The sequence below is a fragment of the Semicossyphus pulcher genome, unplaced genomic scaffold (assembly GCF_022749685.1).
Source record: "Semicossyphus pulcher isolate SPU_LCO1_2020_fin unplaced genomic scaffold, fSemPul1.0.p SCAF_4, whole genome shotgun sequence".
NCBI classification, from domain to species: Eukaryota; Metazoa; Chordata; class Actinopteri; order Labriformes; family Labridae; genus Semicossyphus; species Semicossyphus pulcher.
In genome coordinates, this window is record NW_027211715.1 from 32,102,457 (window position 1) to 32,125,902 (window position 23,446).

A 23,446-nucleotide genomic window follows, 5' to 3' on the forward strand; every position below is an offset into this window, starting at 1 on the left:
GCTAAACTGAAACTGGCTGCACCTTTGTTGGATCCAACAAGGAGCCCTGTCTCTCACTGCGCCCAGGATGACTTAATCCCAGCTGGAATGCAGCTCTGGAGTCTCGTACAGTTCTCGTAAACACCTTACGACTCCACCAATAAACTTTTGCTCTCCATTGTTCTGCAGCGAAAGGTCGGAATCGGACAAGTCGGGCAGGGAGAATGTCCCGGTGGAGATCCAGCGTGAAGCAAAGCAAACAGAAGCCCCCATCTGCCGGCCGGTTCACACCGCGGCTACCTCCTCACTGGTTAGCTTAGTTGTTAGCCATAACAAACAGCCCTCACACTGACTCTAAAGAGGGGGATTAGCGTTAGCAGGGGCGCTAAATAGACTCCATATTGCTGTGACATATGAGACAGTGCAGTGCTTCAGTCTCTTGGCAAGAGTGATCAGCAATGAAACCTGTGCAAACAACCAGCTCACGTATTTATTTGGTATAATATTCAACAAACATACAGCACCTCAAAGAACCCCAACGTCTCATTTTTTCAATAAAAGACAAAACCCAAGTTTAATTTATAGTTATTAGCGGTGTGTTGATCTTAGGCTCAGCAGTAAATCAGCTCTGAAGTATGTTGTGTGTGTGTATTCACCGTTACTGCTACTACTGACCAGCTCCAGTGGAAGGCTAATCCTCTGGTTTATTTGGGAAAGTCCCATCCATCTCTCCACCCTGAGAGCTCTGTGGTTCACGCTTGGCAGTATAGAATAATATACTGTTATGTTAGGAGAGACCAGCTAGCATTGGGGAAGTTAGAATAGCACTGCCAAAGTCAATGCTGCCCCCTCGCACACTCACACATACGGCCGCTGAGCCTCGACATGCCTTGGCTTCATCTTTCTGCTTTTGTTGAGGTTGAGCCCAAAAGGTCAGATCGCATGATAGAATCGTAAGAGGATCTGTTTTCCATTTATTTGGGAGGTTATTTTCAAAGGGAATTTTCAGATGGGAATGACTCGGTCAGGGGGGTGTCGAGGGGATTTGGCAGTATCTCGTAAGACGATTCGGCGTTGAGCAGACACTTTCTTGTTTTTCGTTTCGTCGGGTGTTGATGAGAAAAGGGCTGAGCGAGAGCAGTCTAAACATCAGCTGAACTGTGGCCAGGTGAAGAGCAGAGTCTGACACCTCAAAGCAGGGCTGATGACAGAGCCCTCTCTTCCCTCCGCACCTTCCACCGCCCTGCATCACATGGCCACAGAAAGGTGCTTCCCCCCCCCGCCTCAGCCTACTTTGGCTTCAGACCTGTTTCGTGACGTTGAGGTTTCTGCAATACCTTCACCCATCCCCTTTGCCGCTGCAAGTATGTGTTTGTTGTCCCACATCACCATGGTAACCAAGAATCTCGTTGACAGAGTGCTGACTTTGAGCGGCGCTAATTTAGAGCAACCCGTCACCTTCATCCTCCACTGCAGTGTCATCTCCGAGCCCGTCAGGAGGACGGTCCAACTCCAAAACGTCACTTCACCAACGAACATTTAATGTAGTTGAACGACGGGACGCTGCCAGACACAATCACGTCTTTGTTTTCGATGCTTGGGTGAAACTTTTGTCTCGTTTCTCTCTCGGTTCTGCAATGTGAAGGTGGTGCTGTCAGAGCTCAAAAAAACATGTATCATCTACTCCCATGTCTTTCTCCACACCCTCACTATCTTTCCCCACACCTTTGCTCACCCTGTTTTTCCATCACATTTGTTGCATCACACCCAATTTATAAAAAAATTTACTTTCTAGGTCTTTGTCTTCGCAAACCTCCAGCCCCATTCTTGCCCCACTTGCATCACATTTCTCCCTCTCTGCACCCTCCCTGTCAGTTGAGTCAGCCCGGAACGAGGGCAGCGGTCTGTCAGGTGTGAATAGACGCTGTGTTGGCGGAGATGAGCGAATGACCTCTCTTGGATGTAACGCAAATATTCTCCCTTCGCCGAGGCTCCAGAGATCAGTCAGATTGTGAATTGTGCAATAACGGCGATGGCAGACACTGACAGGTCCTTGGCCAACCCCCGATCCAGAGAAGAGTCCTCCTGCGGAATCACTCAGTGTTCCTTCAAGTCAAGTATTTTGTTCATAACTCAGCGCAGATAAAGAAGGTGGGCTTGAGACGGGTATGCATTCATTTCGATGTAAACAAGGCTGAAGGGTCGACCGTAATCCTGAAACGTGTGGGAGTGGAGATAAAAATTAAGGGTTGCATTTTTCACTTCAAATCTACCACAAAGCCTTTCACTCCCCGAGGACATTGCTCAAAGACAGAGGGGGATTATGGGATTTGCAGTTCTGGTTGAATTCCAAAACAGGTGTGTGTCAAGGTAACCTCAGTTTCTATTACAACCCTGGCATCAAACTCTCCTTGGCAATCTTGGCGATTGTTCTTTAACCAGAGTAAAGCGTGGCCGGTTCAGACAAGCTCCCGAGTGAAATGAATCACACGTCAAACGTCTAGAAAATACGCAGAATAAGCGTTTCTGGTTAACTTGTGTTGTCCTATTTTTGGAATGTGGCTCATTCAAACAGTCTGAGAAACCCCGTCATTCCACTTTTTTATTAAGAAGAGGAAGAGCTTTGTAACATCCTGCAGAGCTCCTCGGAACAGATTTAGATGGTGATGAAAAACATACTCCAGGTCGAAAGTTGGAGGAGGAAACTTGGCTTTAGGAAGAAGTCGATGTTCTACCTTTGCAGATGTAACATTAAAAATCAGCGTGATGAATGTTTGACATGATTCAAGACTTGAGTTTACGCTGGTTTTCAGATTTTCCACAGCTAATTCGCTCGTCTGCTGAGCCACGACCACACAATATGACTGCAGAATAAATGGTACAGAAGAGTCATTTGAATAAATCACGCTGTGGTCGATTCTCCGTTTTTAAATGAACATAAATACGCTCACAGGCCGTAACGCTAAGGAGTCAGACGTGGTGAGGGCCGATTGTGTAAGGGCATGGCCGTCACACAGTTTGAACACAGAATTCATAAGTCACCTTTCTGTAGCCGCACGGTTCTAACAACAGAATCTGTTGAGTAACTAAAGCACATCAGACCAAAACCCCCTCAAACCCACAGTCCCCTCCCTGCCTCCCCCTCACCCCAGCCCCCAGCTGACAGCTCCCGTCCCCATCCTGTCTGGGCCCACATGGCCTGGCTCTGGATGGGAGACATCTCCGCACATTTCTCCTCCCCCTCCCTTTTCTCTCCATACTTCAGCACAGCTGTGCCAACGAAGCCCGTGTGTTACGTTTTTCCTGTTGCTTCTCTTGCCAAAAAATGAAAAGGAATGATGGAAAAAAAGAAAAGAAATGGTTAAGTGAGAATGGAGAGAGAGAGAAAGGGATTGAGTGTCCATTTCTGGCACGGGTTTTGCTGTCTGCTCAGTTTTCACGGCCCGTGGTTTTATTAGACTTTCCGCCGGGCCGCGGGCAAGGTTAAACGGCCACCGCTGCCCTGTTTGGGCTCTAAAACTCCTGTTAGTCTCCCCCCTAGCTCCCCTCGCCTGCCTCCACCCCCTCCTCCTGGCTGTCCTGCGGTGCCGCTGCCAGTAAAGGAAACACATTAACACCCGGGCCAGTAACAGAGCAGGCTTTGTCCACAGCCAGGCAGGCCGGTCCATTAGGCCCACGCTCTGGTCCACACCGCACCAATTAGAGCGGGCAGGGAGCAGAGCCACTCCAAATAGAGGTGTGAGCTTTACAAGGAGGCTACAGGTGTGCTTGGGGGAACATAATGGACTTTATTACTGATTGGGTGGACTGTGCTACAATGTATCCCTCTGCCACCTTTTAAGAGCCAACTTGTGCTCTGCATAGTTTTGACAACCTGTGTTTAACCTGCAAACGTGAGTTTCCCTTGGATGTTGTGTTCCAGTGTATTGTAGTTACCATCAGGGCTCATGTTACATCGACTCATCCCACAGGGGTCCTAATATACAATGTGGAGAGCTGCAACTAACAAAAATGTAATACGGTTGTAATCTGTTGATTGATTTTAGGGGACTTTCAATCGAGAAATGTAAAATCCTGTAGGAGGAATTGTCCAAATCAGAGGCCAAATGTCTGACAAAATATTGACCTCTACTGTGCAACGATGTAAAATCTAAAGAAAACATAAGACAACAAAGGTTTTATTACGGCTAAATATTATGTGCACAAGTTTGCTCAAGTTGTGTGCACTCAGAAACGCGAGTGATCAGACACGTGACCTTTTGTACAACGCCTCTTCCGTAAAGAAGGGTGCAAGATGTCTGCAGCTTTTGGCCACTACAATAAGAGTAGGCAGGATATCAATTCCACTACAGGGGAGACTTGATGTTCTCTGCTATTAGGTGGAAAAGAACATGTGCCTAATATATCGGGATCGAAATCAGCAAAAAGGGTTGAAACATTTCGGCATATCAGATATCAGCAAAAAATCCCTAGTCATGGGCTCTTTATTTGAAATCCTATCTCGGGTATCTTTGCTTTCATCTGAAGTTGAGTGGCTGAGTATTAATCCCCATCACTAGTTTTTCTGCGTTCACGTGTAAAATCTGTGGAGTTTCCCTTTTAAAAAAAGTGTCGATTAATTTTCTGTCCATTGACTAATTGCTTAATCGTTTGAGCACGATATATTCGACAGGAGAATGTCGAGTGTTCAGTGTGCGTCGCTGTAGGGTAAAGTTTAACACGTCTCTCATGAGCTCATCCAGCTGATATGGATGAGAGCAAAGCTGACAGTCATGGATGTGTCAGTTGCAGATGAATAATTGATGGTTAACATTTGACTACAGTCAGCAGGACAAGTGGTACCTGCCAGAACAGATGACCTGCCAGGTGAGAAGCAGCCCCCGAGGGCCAGATCAGACGATCACGCACAGCCAGGACAGGTCTGACATCGGGGGGGGTTTCCATCCACCATTTATCCACGCTCTGTAGACACATGCTATTTCCTAATAAGCTTGTGAATAAAAGTTGCTCAATTCATACATTTTTGTTTGAAATAGTGCTTATAGTGAGATCCAGAGAGAGTCCAAAAACTGCTTAAAACTCCGGCTCCAGACGCCGACACAGCAGCGTTGAAACGGGGGCCATGTGACCCGCTACCAACACACAACATGCTGTATTTTCTCAAATAAGCGTGTCTAACCTTCCCTGGTCTGTGTTTGCTCAGCCTGCCCGGGGCTGTCGCTCTTCTATGAAATAATTACTACAAATTTGGTGCATTCGCATGATTGGGTTCATGGGATTTTCCTGTGTCTAAATGAAGGCTCTGCCTCATGTCAGGGCAGCAGCGATACAGTGTCGAGACAGAGCCGCTGTATTATGGCGCGGAGCAAAAAGGCAGCATTCATATCAGACAGGATGAGTTTAAAAAACAGCATGTAGGAGAATTTAAGAGGTCTCGAAGAGGGTCACAAAAGGTTGTGGGAGATTTATCTACAGTTGAGATTTTCCTGGCTAAAAATATCCGACGCTTTGATGAAAACTTCAAACTTCCTTTGAAATTATATTTTGACATATCCGCCATTTTGGCTTTTAAAAAAGGCAGAAGAGCCTCGCCAGATTTAAACCTCTCAGGCTCTAATAAGCTGTTGCAGCTAAGATGATGGCATTATTAGACATGACACTGTAATATTTAGTGTTGATTTCCATCAGTTTAAAGCTGTTTGTGTTGGAGGTCTGGCCCCGCTGTGGTATCTTTCCCATCGCAGCGGGAACAGAGAACATGACACCGGCCAAAACACCCAGAAACTTCTCAGACCTTTTCACAAACCGTCATTAGGAGCTCATTTGTTCTCCCGCAGATAATAATCGCCACGTGTGTCCGCCGCACTGGTCTGGCTGTCGATGCGGCGACTCTGGACTGGACGCTGCAGCCGTAGAGCCGGGGTGGTCCTGTTAGGTCGGCGCTTTTCTGCGGAGCCTCCCTGTTGCTGTTTTTGGTGTTGACAGGATGATTCTGTCAGGTTTGTTTTGGCATGCGGCCCAGGTTCGACACTGAAACAGTGAATTAGTGAGGAAAATGAGAGAGGAGGATTCTAGCGGCTGTAATGTGAGGTGGTAATGAATCGATTAGATTCAGGGTGGCTTTCTGTTGAGTCTTTTGCTATGGCTATAGAGGACTTGGATCAGCTGGAGAGGTTTGGAAAGCTCTCTCTCTCTCACTGTCTCTGTGTGTGTATGTGTAGAGCACATAGAGCGCCCTTTCAAGGAGTTAAAAGTTTCACAGATTATGTCAGTAAATATATACTATACTATATATTACTATATATATTATTACTGTTATTATTATATAGAATATTACATTCCAGTAGTCAATTTATCATTATTATTATTATTATTGCTAACACATACTGCATATTATATTATACTATACTGTTATTATTATTATACTATTGTTGCATATTGCAATTTTACTTCATATTACTTTTTTAGTACTCACTTAATATTCCACATCATTATATACATACTATAATATACCAGACTGTATTTTATTGCCACTTTTATGTCGCACCTTATATTGTACTTTATCTCACACCTCATTTCATACTGCTACATGCTGCTGCTATTATAGAAAACCAGTTGTATAACCTCCTATGTTATTTTTTATTTATTTTATCTATTCTTATTTCTGTTTGTATTGTATTAACACCTGGATTTCTCCTCTGGGGATCAATAAAGAATTATCTTCTTATTATCTTAGTTCAACCGTTAAATGGTTTATAACAGACAGTTAATTTAATAATAATAATAATAATAACTTTATTTATATTGCACCTTTGAAAACAAGAGTTTACAAAGTGCTTTGACAGCCAAGCAAACAAAGTAAAGCAGAGAACAAGCAGATCATAAAACCAGCAAAGCACAAAACCCAAAACCCAATAGGCAGCAGGAGAACCCACACAACCCAGACCAAGTGGACGAAGCAGGAAGAAGTAGAAAGAGTAAATAAAATGAAATAAAATAAAATGCCTAAAAGAGATAAAGAAAGGAAATGATGCAAAAAGAAATAAAAGCTGTAAAAGCAATTGGAGAGATAGAAACCAGTAAAAGGCAATGACTGAATGTTCTAACCTGATCACATTTTCTCTTTTTAATGCAAATCTCACAAATATTTATTCATCTTTTTTTTTGCCATTTTGCCGAGTTGACCGCCTCTGCCCCAGCAACACATCAACACCCACGTGCTGCTCAGCCATTCTTTAAATGCTCCTACTGCTTGAACAATCAGAAATGTTCAGCGCTGCAGGGCCGAACCTCAAAGTCCCTGTACTTTTGAGAATCACTGCTCGTGAGCAGGGACTTTTTGGGGGGTGAAATCAAGTCTGTTGGCCTTTATTTAGACCACGGTCCATGTATTGGAAACACACTGAGAATCTAAAAAGATCGCTCGTCTCTGGGGAACGTTCCTGCGGTGGAAAAGTACTTTTAGTAGGAGTCCATCTCCATCTTCAATGAGGAGGTTCGATTTGACTTATCTGCTCTTGGACTCTGTTTCTGTATCTGTGTTTGTGTGTGTTGGACCGAGCTGAACCTGCAACATTTATATCCCGTGTGAACTAATTGAATTCAGTTGATTCCGACAAAGCATTTCTGACGTGATGTGTTTCAGGTTCAAACTTTGTGACGCGTAAGATCAGCCGTTCTGTGGCGAAGATTCACCTCGGCCAACTGGAGAGCTTCAGCCTGGGCAACCTGGACTCCAAGAGGGACTGGGGCCACGCCAAGGACTACGTGGAGGTAAAACACACACAAGCAAAACCACAAGCCCGGAGACGTAGACACAAACTGTGTGTGCACCGCTCCAGAGTTGAACAGGGTTCAGATGTGCACACAGCTTTAACGGGGCATGTTTTCCCAGATCATTTGAGGCCGCAATATGCGATCTGCATGAAGCCTCCTATGATTCTCTGCCAAAAGAGAAACAGAGATAGAGACAGAGGGGGGGTGGGAGGAGAGGGAGAGGGCCGCATGCTGTGAGGCCACAGACTGCACTCTGGTTTCCCACAACTCACCCATGTCCCAGATCCCTTCAGGCCCCCATTGCCATTCCCCGAACGCCCGCAGAAGAAAGAGAGAGATATTAAGGGAACGCTGCGTCCTGGGGACGATGACAGAAATATGGTGTTTGTGTTAACGTAATGGTGCCAGCAGCAAGCAGAGAAAAGAGCGGTGAGATGAAACGAACAGTGGGGTCGCAGCGTCCAGGAGCAGACGGAGCTCAGTGTTTCTGAACGTGTGTGCTTTCCCCTTCGTTCATGTGTGTGTGAGGAAACGTGCATTCCTATGTGTGTGTGTGATAGGTTAAGGTTGGAACACGTGTGTGTGTGTGGCTGTTGAGATGAAAGACTCGACGGGTTGCCATGTCTGACAGCAGACCCCTCACTGCGCACCGTGTTGTTATTAGGAGGTGATGGTGGCGGAGGTGGCGGGGGGCGCTCTTTGAGATGGGAGCGGGGGTGAGGAGGTTACGAAGGAGAACCTCGGTTTGACTGCAGATCGTAGTGTGGGGTCACTGCGTCAGAGCGGGGTGGCAGTGAGGCAGCGGCTCACGCTGTTAAGGCGGGCCGCGGAGGCGTCGATGGCGTCAGCGCAGCATCAGTCACCGGCTGATATGGGAAAAGTTTTGATCACTCATAACCGCACTGAATAATTTCTGCCTCTTGTGGCAGGAAGTCTGACTGAATATGGATCGGTAAAATGGAAAGTACAATGTTTTTGAAAATGAATCTGCTTCTTGGATGGGATTCTGCCGTCATGCAAATTGTTTCACGTCTGACAAAATAAAGGATGTGGTGCGTTTTTTAATGTATCGTTGAGATCTTAGAACGTTTTAGTCTGCTTAATCTGTCTCAGTCCAATGTAAGGTCATAGGAAGAAATGGTGCTTAATACAATCTATGGAAAATCTATGGAAAAATTCAAGTTGGCGCAAACAGACTCAGATTCCCCGTATAAACATTTCTCAATGAGTCTAAATGTTCCAAACATACGAGATCAGCTGGAAAATAACAACCAGAGTTCGTTCCTGTAACTGTTGAACTGAACCATGTTGAAAAATGTTAAAATGTTCAAAAGGTCGCCTCTGAAACGGGCCGTTCAGAACAGCTGCAGGTTTCTACGTAGAACCTTGCTTTGGCTGAAATCAACCAATCGTCATTCAACGTCGTTCACCTCCGGCTGCCTTCTTGCACGAGCTTGTAGTCTTTGTCATTCTGATACCTCCTGGTGATTCTGGCTCGTACAAATAAGGCCGAATAACCGATCCTAGAGCAGCCATGTTTTCTACAACTTTGGAGTGACAGTGCAGTGCGGTCGCTCTCCCACGTGGAATCGCACGCGTGGGGAAGGGCTTACGTGGTCGCTCCAAATACTGTCAGCCAATCGTGGCTAAGGTCTGACCTTTGAATGGCAAAGCGGCTTGTTGGTTTCAGGAGGAGGTAGAGGCTCCAAAAAATAGTTAAATTAAAATATGCGTACAATTTTTTAATGACACAAACTTCACCAACTTGGTTCAGAAACACATTAGAATAATAGAAATTGATTGCAGAGCTTAAATATGTCCTCTTTAACAAATATTGCATCTCCTGCGATTTCAAAATTGCAGGTCATATTGCGGTTAATTATTCAGCCCTATTAGAAACTGTCAAAAAAAAAAGGTTTTTTTTTCTTTGAAAGTCAACAACAGACTGTACAAGAAGCTGTGTCAAAATCGACTCAAAGGCAGAGACATTCAACCACAGAGATTAAAATACAGTTGCTGAAACACTTGGCTGAACCTAAAGTGTTTACAATTTGCTGTAGCTCTCATTTGTACCTTTGGTTGTTATTTTCATCGCCATCGCAGGCGCCTAAAGCTCACGTATTTATTGCAATTTAGCACAACAAAGCTTCTCAGGACTTTCACTCAACATCAGTTACATAAACTGTCGTGTCATTAATTATTCAGGTGACTTTTAAGCTCCTGTTTTGAGAAAAAAAACAACTAAATTTCAGAGTTCGAATGAGGAAAAACAACTTTCACTTCTACTTTATGTGTTGCACATGAAACCTGTGATGCTGTGGTGAGTGTCTGTGTGTGCGCTCGCCTGTTCAGGGCACCCTGCCTTGAGACGCTCCAGGTTTCCTGTGGGAACGGCCGACATTCCAGTTCTGGTGAATCAGGCACCTCCTCGCTGTGAGTCTCCAGTTTCGGAAAGGCAAATTTCGGGGAAGCCAAACAGAAGCCCGAGGTGCTGAGGGGAACTGATGTGGCGCAGAGGGAGGAGGAGGAGGGGCGGGAGAAGATGAAGGCAGGAGGGAAACAGACGCGTGTTTGTTGGACGTTTGTACATTATGCATAAATGAACCATCTCCTGCTGAAAGCTCACCCCGCCCTGCAGACCATCAAAGGCCGCGACTGTCACCACGACCCCCCCTCTGTCTCGCTCGGCCAGCGTCAGCGCTGTGTTACCATGGGGAAGCCAAACAACTGGCAACCTGTAAACAGAACCATGTGTGTCTGCTTTAGGCTGACAACTGCTTTTCCTCCCTCTCTGTCTCCCTCTCCTCACCCCACCCAGGACAGGGAAATTGCTTGTAATTGGCTGTGGATGGATTGCGGGTGGCAGGAGGGGCGTGCTGTGTGTCTGCTCTAACGACGTCTGAAGGCGTGCGGCTGGCTGGGCATCGTCTCAGACGGGTATCGGGTGTCCGTCCCAGGCAGGCGGGCGGGCGGGCAGACGTGGAGCTGCCTTGTTACTCTCAATGGAGTCCTTTATGATTATTATGGTGTTATGGAATCGCTGAACAATTTAGGATAAAATCGGCACATAGAATGATTTAAATCCTCCTGATCTCATTTTGTTTAACGGAGGTTAAACTTCACTTCACTTTCAACATTTGGTCTGTTTTTTTGTGCGGTTTTCTGGATTCGGCGAACACATTTCTGAATGTGCGCACGCCGAGGAGAGGCGAACACACCCACAGCAATAACTCACTGAAAACTCAAAGCAGATAAAAGATGTAGGAGTCGGCCATCTTTACCAAGCACTGCCCTCCTCCCTACTCCTTCCTCTCCCGTACCCCCACCCTGAGCTGGCTCGTGGTGGGTACAGCTGTTTGGATCCCTCCTCCCCCTCTGGCTGCAGAGAGCCATTTCCTGTGCAATGAAGAGCTGGGAGGGAGCAGGAGCAGAAGGTGGTTTTGGCCTTTTCTCTCCCCTCAGGCTCCATCCTGCCTCACTTTCTCTTTTTGTCTGTTTGTCTGTTTCCTCTCCACCTTTTTAATTCGTCGTATCGCTCCCGCCTCTTAACCTTTTACTTTTTCGGTCTTTTGTGCTCCTAAAAAAGCTGCGTCACTAGACCAGTGCTCCACCAAACTGACGCTCGCTCTTGTCCGGTGAGCTGTTACCACCCAGTTCTAAGTTATTTTCCTCTGACAGCTAATAAGCGGCTCTTATTTTTCCCTCAACCGGAGCTGGCGTTGATGTTCTCGCTGCTGTAGCGGAGCAGAAACTGTTACCAGATGAGATGCTGCTGACCCGCTGACACACAGTCCCGACAACCCCCTCCTCTTGTCTTGTTCGTGTATTTATTTTCAAAATATAATTACCTGTGAAACTGGGAGGTGTTTCCTTGCAGTCTTCAGGTGTGTGTGTGGTTCCTCTGTCTGATTCCTGGCATTGTGCGGAGGCAGCGAGGTGACAGGACAGCCCTGATGGTGTCATTTTTCACCTCCTTTATTTTTCTTATCCTTTTTTACCGCTGCAGCTGCCTCTCTGTGCAGTAATGGTTACAGATGAGGCTAATTAGCCAATCACAGCGCAGATCAGGGCCAATCACAGATGATTGATGAGACTGCCGGGCCATTCATCACATGTTTTTGGCCTTGGAGGTGACAGCGAGGGCAGCCTCGAGAACGTCTTACAGTAAGCGAGACGAGTGACGTCTGCAGTTTGAACTCTTTGCTGAGGCGCCTGTCCACAGCGACTCAGCACATAAGGGCCCTAATGTATCTTTAAAGGACATCTTGACAGAACATGAGATGTTGATGGCACTGACTGTTTGTCTGTGAGGATCGGACATAAGCTGTGGTGGTGTTCGGGGCGGTGTGTAAACCATCCAGCTCTGATTTTTGGTACATAGCTCTTTGTTTCATTCCAGGGCTGCGACTCACGATTATATTTACTGTCAATTAAGCTGCTGATTGTCTTCTCAATTAACACATTACTTGTTTGGGTCCATAAGAGGTCCGAAAACGGCCTAAAACATCTCAGTTTTTCTTGTGTTCAGTGTGAAATCTTCAAATGTTTTGTTTTCCAGGCTAAAGAATGTTGTCGTGTCGTAGAGGGCGCTGTCTCCTTTCTGTCCTGTATTTGTACTCTATGGTTTAACTGTGTGTGTGTGTGTGTGTGTGTGTGTGTTATGTGCGTGCCTGGATCTTTACAGCAGTGAGTAAGAGACCTGATAAATACCTTTCCCTGCTCTGTAAGGTCTTCATAAACACAGCTGGAGTGGTAAAGAGCTAAACTGGGAGCTAATAAGAGAGAGAGAGGAGAGTGAGAGTTAGGTTTCATCACCGAGACCTCCTGAGCACTACTCGTGCTGCCCCAACACACCCACCCGGGCACAATCGTAATGTCATCTCTGGAGATGTGTGGTGTGTGTGCGTGTGTGTGCCTGTGTGTGTGCGTGCTCTGCAGGGGGTTAGAAAGAGTGTAGATCATGTAGTGAGAGAGACGGTGACAGAAGTTACTGTCATGTTGACCTGGCATCCCACACAAGCAGGAAGAGTAAACGACAGCAGCTGTGTGTGTGTGTGTGTGTGTGTGTGTGTGTGTGTGTGTGTGTGTGTGTGTGTGTTTGGGTGTGTGTGTGCGTGTGTGTGTGTGTGTGTGTGTGTAGGTTTAGTGGCGTTAATTGCAGGTGAAACTCGACCCATGTCCTCAGCAGCAGCTCAATAAACCGGGGTTTGCCCTCCTGTGGCTCAGAGCAATAAAACCTCACTGAACCTCCAGCAACTTCATGAAGACACACACACACACACGCAAGAACACACACACGCACACACACTCTCAATTTAGGCTTATTTCACAGGTAGAATTTGAACATTTAAAGAGCAGGATGGCTGAACATGAAAATACATTTCATGCATTTGGTGTGACAGGGACATCTGATCCCAGCTCTGAAGAGTTATAATGTTTGCTTCCCAAAGTAAAAGCTTGTTTTTAGGGGTTTCACAGTTAAAATGGAAAAGTAACTCATCATCTCTCTGATTTAATGTCATAAGACTGATATCTTTAAGACTTCTGCAGGAAAATAACACCCACAAGCTGGTGTAATTTGCTTCTAAAGGACGCTGACCTCTACCTGAAAGAGGTCATCATGCAACAAACAGCTGGAAAAATGTGTGCTGATATAAAGTCTGCAGAAAAATAAGAAGAAAACCAAAATAAGCTGTGATGTTGTTAAATATAGATTCACTGGGAATAAAAAGCGGCAGTAGCTCAGTCTGCAGGGACTTGGTTCAGACACTGGAGGGAGGCCAGTTCAAGTTCAGCACGGACCACAGTTTCATATGTGGACTTGTAACTGCAGAGGTGAAAGTTCGTGTCCTGGGCATTGCTGGGGTGTCACTGAGCAGACATTTATCTGGTCCAGCGGGCACCTCTCTGGCATCACTTAAACACCTCTCCCAAAATGACCCCCTGTGTATGCCTGAAGAGCTTACATATATTCATAAGCAACACAATTTCAGTTCTTATTTAATTTGTTATTCTTCCATTTGTAGGCTGTGATAATGTTGTGTAGCGGCTTCATTACATGGTAGTTTCATGCCGTTTAATCAAGCTGTGTTTGGACACATTATTTGCAGATATTTCTTTAGTTTGGCACGAGACAGTTCTTTGTTATCACAGTGTTTTGATTGTTTACGGTGTTTTCTGCCTTTTTAAATGATATTTCAAAGTGTCTGTTTTCAACAAAACCTCCAAAGAAATCCCCAAAACCTTTTTAACCTCTGGATGAACTCATGTTGCATGCTGTGCATCTTGAATAACATCATGTGGCGTTCACTGTTTTCTTCGGTAGCTGATTAAATTAACCACCATTCATTATTTGTGCGTTGGGTGCTGTTTAGACAGATAGATGCTTTATTAATCCTTTACATAATATAACACTGTCACAGCAGCTTCAGTCACAGTTAAGATGTCACATAAAACATGTAGGCACATAAAACCGCACATAACAATACTAAAGTTTATAAACCAAACAAAAACTTGAGCCACTAAAATATAGCTAAGAAATCAAGTCTGCAAAAGTGGCTTGTAAAAAGCGCAATATAAGTAAATATACAGTGCATAAATTATAAATATAAACAGTGCATACATATACATATGTATAATATAAGCATATGCAACTGTTTCCTACACAGGAGTACATTGTTGTTTGTGCATACTTGCATGAAGGCAATCAGTGCTAAAGTAGACTAAAGAGGTTTTGTGTTGAAACTTTGGCACCGAGGGTAAAAATACACCGCAGAGAGGCAGAGGAGGTGAGCTATGAAGATAAGACTGATGAATTGGGTGAGAGACTTAAAATAGATCTCCTGGGAGGCAGACTTGCCACATCATCCGAGTCCGTATAAATCATCAAACATGGGCTGAGTATTTACTGTGGCATTGGACCAGAGGGACAGAGGGAGAGGGTCGGGGGGAGTCGGAGGATTTTAACAGTCCCGATAGCTAAGAGGAGGATAGATGGAAGAAGGTTGTGTTAAAGTGACTCCCTCTTGCTGCTGTAACGTTAGCAGAGCTGATAACAGACAGATCTGTAACTCTCGGGTTACTGCTTTTATTGTGAAGGGGCCACATTAGAGTCCAGGTGATTTGTGCGTTCCTGCGTGCAGGTGAATGAGACCCGAGAGGTGTCCTCATTATCCGGTTGAGATTCCGGGCTTTTAAGGGAATGTCATTCTCTTTCCTGTTCTGTTCATTTCTCTCTTATTTCTGTTTTATTCCCAGTAAGCGTTTGGCAGCACAGCTCCGTGTGATGGGCTGTAAGACTTGGATCCAAGCTGTAGCTGGCTGGATTTCAGCAGCTAAAGGGAGTGACAGAAGTGTAAGACGATGCTAGAAGTCCCTTTGTGTTAAATTGGGAGTTTTGTACAAATACAATTAATCATTATTGCAGTGTTCCCTCTGACAATATGCCAGTTTACAAAAACTTGCTGCGTTTGGCTTTTTGTGCAACAGTTTGCAGTCAAAAGCTATTCAGTACCCAGTGTTCGGTACCCAGCTTGGTTTCCTGCAGTTGGTTGATTTGATCCTCATCCATATTGCTATTTCCTTCTGTAAAATTGATACCAGAAAGGGCGCTAAATAATCTACAAAACTTTTAGCTGTTAGGTGACCAATCTTCACTAACACTTGAACCGCCATTCGTTGTGTATTGCAAGCGGCCGATTCGCTGCTGAAAGCATGCTGGGATACTTAGCGACGTGCACCAGGTAAGCGGCGCCACTTTCTAACAGCTTTTCTCCCTCATTATGTCATCATCATGCATTTTAAGAAAATGTATACTATTCAGTGAATAAACCTCGTGAGGTGTTTGATTGAAGAGACTCCTCACTTCACCCCACTGTGTGACCAGTGAGGCTGGGCGGCAGCGAGTGTATTTGAGTGTATTTGAAGCAGTTTGTTTACACCACACGAGGGCTGAACGATTTAGAAAAAATATCTAATTGCGATTATTTTGACTTATATTACGATTTTGATATGATTTGTGATATTACAGGGAATGATCATTTTTACATCATTATCCTAATTTTCATTGAAAAATATGAATTAGTGATCATGGTGTGAGTTTGCAGGGATCTGTACCGAACAGATATTTGATATGTTCGTCTGTGTCGGCCAGAACATCTCTGCAGCACGATATGTAAATTAAAATGGTATTTTGACACATATTTCACCCTAAAGCAAGACGAGGTCAAAACCTCGTATGTGGCTGACAGCATCAGGTCAGTGTGCGCTTTTGTGGGCAACAAGGACTGTCCTTATGAGGCAGATGACGACGTGTTTGAAAGCAGGTGCGTGCTGCGGACGTAGACCTGAGGACAGCGGACAAGCAGCAGAGGAGCAGCCCCGCCTGCTCCCCGAACAAAGTAGACGTGTAGACAGAGAGTCGCGTCAGTGGAGGTCCAATATACTCCGTGATCCGCCATCGCAACTCTCTCTCCATCACAGCTGTGAAAGTACTGTCACTCACTCAGTCAGTCAGTTACTCAGTCAGTCACCCCGGCGGTCAGCCAAAAATAAAATAAATTACATTTCAAGTAATTGTCCTGCTCTACACCTCACGCAGGCTTTGCTTCAGCAACGTTCCGGCGTTGCTTGGTCCAATGCAAAATGGCGAAGGCTGCATGATGGCGAAGCTTTGTTATGCCGCTGAAGGCTGAAGCAGAACCGCAGTGTAAGAAGGGCTTCTGTTTGCTTTCTTAGATACAGTGTTTGTGTCTCTGATTTATGTTTTTTATGTGCCTAAAGCCAGTCTGCTTGTTGGCTTTGTGATCATTTCATCTTACCATCCCTTTGAAAACATGAACTGACTTGCACTCATTATCCCTTTTTGCAGAAGCAGGCGATGAAGTTGATTAAGTCCGACACAAATAATGACTTTATTTTCCTGTTTCAAGGCTGTTTCACTCCATAAAACACTGGAAGTCAAGAACAAATCTTCCTCCTCCACTTTAAAGACGACTCTTGGAAGTCGTAATGCAAATTTCTGTCAGATTTGATTGAGTTTTATTGCAGCATTGATTGTGAGTGCAAATCATTTCTTAATAATGAACCAATCATAAACTCAGAGCAGGCGTGCCAACGACTTTCCAGGCACGCAGGAGTCGGAGTGGTGCTCGTCTCTGCTTTTTAGTACAGACTGGTGATGGGCTGTCCAGCTGGAGCGCTCGGATGGCTCCGGTATGAGGACCGTCTTTCTGCACGTCTTCTCTTTTATTGAAGGAGTGAAGAAAAGTTTGCAGTCCTTCATGCTGGATGCATTAGAGCCTCAACTTTGCAGAATGAGCTTTTCCTTGTATCTTTTATGGCCTAAATATTGGGCATTTATTTTTAGAATAGTAAAAACAAGGGAAGCCATCATGCCTCTGTGCTTTCATGGTAGTCCAGAATATTCTGTATTTGTTCCCAAGTTTGTATCGAGTGTGTGTGTGTGTGTGTGTGTGTGTGTGTGTGTGTGTGTGTGTGTGTGTGTGTGTGCCGCAGCAGCTGGCTGTCTCTCAGACTGACGGGCCGAAGCTCTCCCCCGCTGGGTTGAGGATGAAAGCAGATGCTCTCCTCCTTCTCCTGCTCCCGATCTGTTTTTTTCTCTCCTTTCTGCTCGCCGCCTTGTGTAACCAGAATCCTCAGCTTTCATACGAAGCCTGCAGGGAAGTTTGCACCCCGGAGTCATGTAGGGAGCAAATACACGCATAAGAACAGAGACAGTGAGCTGCACTTACTGATACTCACAACAAATGCAGATTATTCATAAACAGAAAATTTAAAATTAAATTAAATCTAAATTCCCAGAAAATCTCCCTCCAGCTCTCCATCAGACCACAAGACAAAACCATTGTGTGACTTAGTAATAATTGAAGGAAACAGACGTTATTCAATAGCATGCATTGTTTTTAAAGATGCTGCATGTGGAATTTTGACTCTTTTGTTGTCATAAACCATGTTTACTGTCTGCTGGCTACATTTTAAACTGTTTATTCTTTGCATATTTATTTTCAAAACCAAGAAAGTCCTGAGGAAAAGTTGACGATTCAACATAAAGTTTAAGGATGCGTTCACACCTATAGTCTGCTTGTTGCCGCAACAAAAACCACATTGTTACAATGTTGCCTCGAGTTTGGTTTGTGTTCACACGGCAGCTTTTACCAGCGGACCAAAAGTAACTGCCTTCTGATTGGTCAGAATTTCCATGTGGGCAGACTTCCTTTAAGTACACAAAGAGAGAACAAGAAGAGAGACTTTAATGTTTTGTTGTCAGTTTGTTGTCAAGTTGTTTTTACTTTTAACCGACATATTTCCACAGCTCGATCAGTTCCATCATCCTTTAGTTTTTCACTGAACACTTTGAACACCTCCGTATTCTGCCGAGCACTTGTGTAATTGTTTGGTCAGACATATTCCTATCAGAGCCCTCACCTTGCTGCTCCCCCTCATTTGCCCTCTACTCATCTTGCTGTCTGTCTCTGCAAGTGTCAACACCTGGTAACAACCCACAATGCAGTTTTTTGGTTTGCATCCTTTAATAGTTTTAAGTCCGATTATGTTCTCACCTGAATCGAACCAGATGGTGGTCAGAGCCATCACAGGGGGTGCTGCGAGGCCCTGTGCAAACTTGACGTGCATGTGCATAAATCACGGTCGCATCACGCCTGCTAGCTCAACACACTTTAGCCAGCTCAGCCACCACATCTCTGGAAGCGTTGACAAATCTATCCAGCGATCCTCGCAGTGACTTATTTATTTCTTCCTTTTTTAAAATTATTTTCTCGGCACGCGACTCATGTTTACGAAACGTTCTCGCGCGGCTGACATTGTTTCCCCTTCTCCTTCGTCCTTGCAGTGAGCTGCGATGTGAAGCACTCGGTCTTTTCTGGCCGACCATGTCTTACATTAACAAAGATTTCTGTTTAAATGTGAAAATATCCACTCTAATAACAGGTAAACAAAGCTGGCAGACTGACCAAACTTTCAATGACAGCTCACTGTATTTCATTGGTAGTCAAACTGTGTTTCCATGCCACGCTCTGAGGGTGTACAAAGCTAAATATATATTTCAAAGATTGATTTATAGTTGTAAACAGGCTACACAGACTGAAGCACGATATTTCTGCAGCTCACTTCAGACGTCTTGATTTAAAGCAGGAAACAAACGCCACAGGGTCTCTTCTTCTGTGTCGTCCTGCTGTGTCTGACAGGGTCGGCTGGTGACAGGTTTTTATGTCGAGGTGAAATCCCACACACATGCACACACACAGGGGGAGAGAGTCATACCTCCCACCTGGACAGAGGGAGCAAAGCAGGAGGAGAGAGGACAGGAGAGGGTAAGGGAGAAGGGGAAATGGATGGGCTGATGGCTCCAGAGGGGGGTAGCTGGTGGGAAGGCTCAGCGTCCTGCTGGGGGTTTAACAGGTCAGGGCAGGAGGTGTGGGGTGTCAGCTGGGGGTGATGAGTGGAGGTGTGAGGGAGGAGAGGGGAGTCCATGGACCTCCCAAAATATTTGTCAATAGTCCAGCAATTATCAAAATGAATGCAGCAGAATAACTTCTTTTGTCGTATCAATTCTTCTTTCTATTTCTCCAGCCGGTCAGAGACAGTTCAGTCCGAGGTTGAGGTATGTTATGCTAGTAGCAGCTAATCTTGTGTAGTTTTCAGCCCTCACTGAAGCTGAGTTATCTGACTTCACACAGCTCCTTCTGCAGACACAAAAGGTTTCATTAGAGCTTGTTCTCACACTCGTCCTCCTCCCAACACCTGAGGTGTAACATCACTCAAGTTCTCCTTTAAATAAAGAGACTTTGATGTACTGAATTTTGACGTGGTCATAATAAAATGTGTTTTGCTGGAGCTTTGGCATTTTCAAAATACCTCCTTCCTGCTTGCAGCTTGCATGTAGGTGAAGCTGTAAGCTACTAAATAGGATCAAGCGTACACACTATCACACAAACAATATAAATAAAAAATTAATAAGAAAAAAAACATACACAGGGAAACATCAGAAAACACTCGGTTGAAAGGGAAACAGCAATTAATAAATGTCACCTTGAGCTGTTTTACAGGCTGATGGCAGTCGGGGCGAAGTCAGAGTTTGTCTTGCATGCCGGTGTCATCGAGAAATACTGAAGTGTGTCTCAAATGTGTCTAAATTCTGACTTGCTTTGGCACGGACACTCTTGTAAAGGAATCAGAACGAGGCTTTTTCCTGGTTAATTAAATTCTAAATGAAGTAGTGCTTGTTGAAGCTCCTGTGAGGAACTTTAGGTTTGTGTTGATTTTGGCGCCCCCTGTGGACAAAGCCGTACCTCTTATCTCTCTGCTGATTCTGTTCATGCTTCAGTGGTGGTTTTTAACAATAAATCTCATCTTTCTTTCTCTAACAGTCACATGTATCACTCACTTTAAATTTTTGCCCTGGAAATTGTAACAAAGGCAGCGTGCAGTTAATCGCTTTGTCTGACACCTACCCCAACGCCCCCCCCCCCCAGCTGTTTCAGGCATTAAAAGAACTATATAGAAATAATCAATGTTGTCGCTGATGGTCGGGTTTGTTTCTGTAGGTCATAAAGAGTCTTCAGAATTAATTTCAGTCTGTTTCATAACCAGATAAAGTCTCCTCACAGGAGCTTTAAATCTGCGTTCAACTTAATTTACATTTGAGTTTTGCTGTTTGCAAAATGTCCCTTCTTTTATTTTGTAAACCAAATTAACACTTTCTTTACTTGTGTTTCACAATTAGGAATTTATGCTATATGTTAATACTGTTTCTGTAAATGTGTTTGTTTACTTTCCAAACAAGTCCATTTTTTTAGTACTAGCGGTGAGAGGATAAAGTTTCTCTTGTTCCAAAATGGTTTTGGTTTTTTACAAACTTTACTTTGAAAATCTGATTCTACTTCTTTTTACCAACATTTTATTTTGGCAGCCAAACAAGAAGTTTATCGACTGTCCTGCCAGTTATAAAACACCTAACTGCCTTGTAGTTGAGACCTGCTTTGCTCATATGCAGCTGTCTCAGATTAGCATGATTACGATTTAAATAAAGAATTGTATAATCAAATAATTTAACAATATTATGAATATGTGCAATTGATGCCAACCTCTGGACGTTTGAAGTTCCAGTGCTGCTTTGACATATTTCAGTTGGTACCATAGAATTATTGATTTGATTCCCAGCCTCAGTGAAGCCAGCAGAGCTTTAGAGGAGGGGGTTGAGTTGCAGAGAACAGAGAGAGAGCAGCAGTAGGTAGAGAGTCCACAGCTGCTCTGTGAAGCTGAGACGCTCCCTGATTTGGGGGCACAAATGTGAGAGGCTCACTAATGCAATAATCCCTCCCAGGCCTTTCTCTGTGTGTGTTTGTACTTGTGTGTTTTCGAGCCTTGTCGCACAGCTAAGTCTCATGCAGTGACATTTTAGGGAGTATCAGGGAGGGAAGCCGAGCCCTGGGTGCTGCAGCAGACAGGACTGATGGAGTAGAGGGATGTTTGTGGAGGTTGGGGGGTCATCTTGTTTTAATTGTCTGAGGAGTCTGGCCGGCCGGCTCTTTGGGGCTGGAATGTGTGTGACCTCCTCTCTCTCTCTCTCTCGCTCTCTGTGACTCTCGCTCCGTCAGACGGTTGAGCGGCTCGTGGGAAGATTCTCCGTCCAGACTGCAGAGTGTCGACATCGAGCCAAATATCACAAGAGCTCAGTCACAGTCTCTGCTCCTCTCACTCTCTCACAGCCCTCCCCCTCCCTCACCCACTGTCTTTCCCTCTCCATTGCATTTTTTGTCTGACTCACTGACCCCTCTGATACTCTGCACACACACTGTGTGGCTGTGCACATGCACTCACACTGTATGAGCATCGATATTCCTCTGCTTTAAGAATAACAGCTCCCTCTGAGCACATCTGATTGTTTGCATGTTTGTCTGATGCATTTTTCCACTTTAGGTGCCCTTGCTGCCTGTTTCCTTCTTGGTAGTTTCAATTCAATGCAATTCAATTAAAGGGCCAGTTTGCCGATTTTTTCCCACAGTCCTATCATGCTATCATGGCGAGCTAACGCCATTATGGTAGGAAAAAGATGCAGTTTCGCTCTGTGCCTTTGGAGGACGCTATCCGCTTCTCCAACGGGCCCTGGAAAACCTCCAGACTACGTAAAACGGGTCATCTGGCGGAGGCCAGGGAGCTCGCTAAACTACACTTTCACAAAATAGGACGCCCGCCTCCGATGTCATGACTCGTTCAAAATCGTCAGGTTTGAAATGTAGACTGCAGACCTGAAGATTTTTTAGACGATCCACCGGTATATTCTCGTCGTATTTCAGATTCTGTACCGCTCTGAGCCGTTGCCTGCAGAGAAACGGTAGTATTCCACTCCAGTGTCTCTCGCTGGGCCGTTCCTTTCAGAGGGAGTGGCGCAATGCATGCTGGGTGTTGTAGGAATGTAGAATGGGCAAAACCATGAGCTGTTTGTACAACTTTCTCCACAGCTATGGCGCCAATTTCAAATGTTATTGCTTCCATTGATTACAGAGAACACCAGCTTTGACTGACGGAGGCTTTTTCCAGGGGAGAACTGCTCCTTTAAGTGACAATTGCATCACACAAGTGGACAAATGGTTTGTTGGTGTTCTTCAGTATTATCAGGGATTATCAGACTGTAAATACTGGGCCTTCAAATTAGTTCTATCCAGGCAGTGTGCTGATATCCAACCTGGTCAGAAATCTTACCTTAGACTGTTTGCTTCATCTGAGCGTCGAGTTTGTTTCTTTTTCTTTGGATTTTCACTTCTTGTTGAAGTTGTATCTGTAGTCATCCATCTTTTCTTTGTTTGTTCAGCCATAGTAGATTACTGTTTACTCACAACACTTGCAGAGAGCAGAAAAGCAGCCGCTTAGCTCCGCCTACCCTCTCTGGCAGACCAACCACTGCTGGCTGATGGAGAACGAGTCACTAACTGGGCGCCGCTTGTGACTTTTTCCGCTAAAATTGCCATGGACACCCAGTCTGTAATACTGCAAATGCAAAGGCTTTCATTAGTGGGCCATAACCTCAATCACCATCACCAAAACTCTATAATTAAGTCAATGAGTATGAGCATTTAACCTAATTGTGTTCCTTTAATGAGCTGAACTTAACTCCAGGTACAGCGAAGAGAGAGACTCGGATCCAGGGAAGCATTTTCCCGCCAGTCCCACTGTGAGCTGCGGACTGAGAGCTGAGAGCTGCCTGCAGTCTATTGAGCGTGGCAGCATAACAGCATCCCGAGCAGCACTTCAAACAGCCTGATGGCTTTAATGGAATGGAAACATTTGTTGGGTCACAGCATTGAAAGCCTGTCTTCACTCATCCTACTACGCCAAATGGCTTCCTCATGTTGTCTGTTTTTTATTAGACTTTTATCAGATCCACGTTCACACAGGCTTAGGGCATTAAACTGGCTGCATGTCCCCGTATTTCACACAAGCTCACACTTAACACTCGCAAACGTGCACAAACACACATGTTTGCAATATGTCACAGGGATGATTTGAACAACAAGGTCTTAAACGGTACATGTTACTCGTGTCAACATTGCTCCGCTCTTACAGACGCACATGACGGCTGCATATAAACCACCATACTCTTTATGTGTGCACTCTGGCCCATGTGCAGCGAGATCGGATAATTGGTGAGGAA

General features: G+C 45.0%; 1 protein-coding gene across 1 annotated transcript in view; it reads left to right on the forward strand.

The window, feature by feature from the left end:
- The window catches only part of gmds (GDP-mannose 4,6-dehydratase), a 188,682-nt gene that overhangs the window by 65,707 nt on the left and 99,529 nt on the right, over positions 1 to 23,446 (forward strand). Inside the window, exon 7 of the mRNA XM_069680042.1 lies at positions 7,625 to 7,752. Coding sequence (XP_069536143.1) covers positions 7,625 to 7,752 — 128 coding nt within the window. The remainder of the gene's footprint in view (positions 1 to 7,624; positions 7,753 to 23,446) is intronic.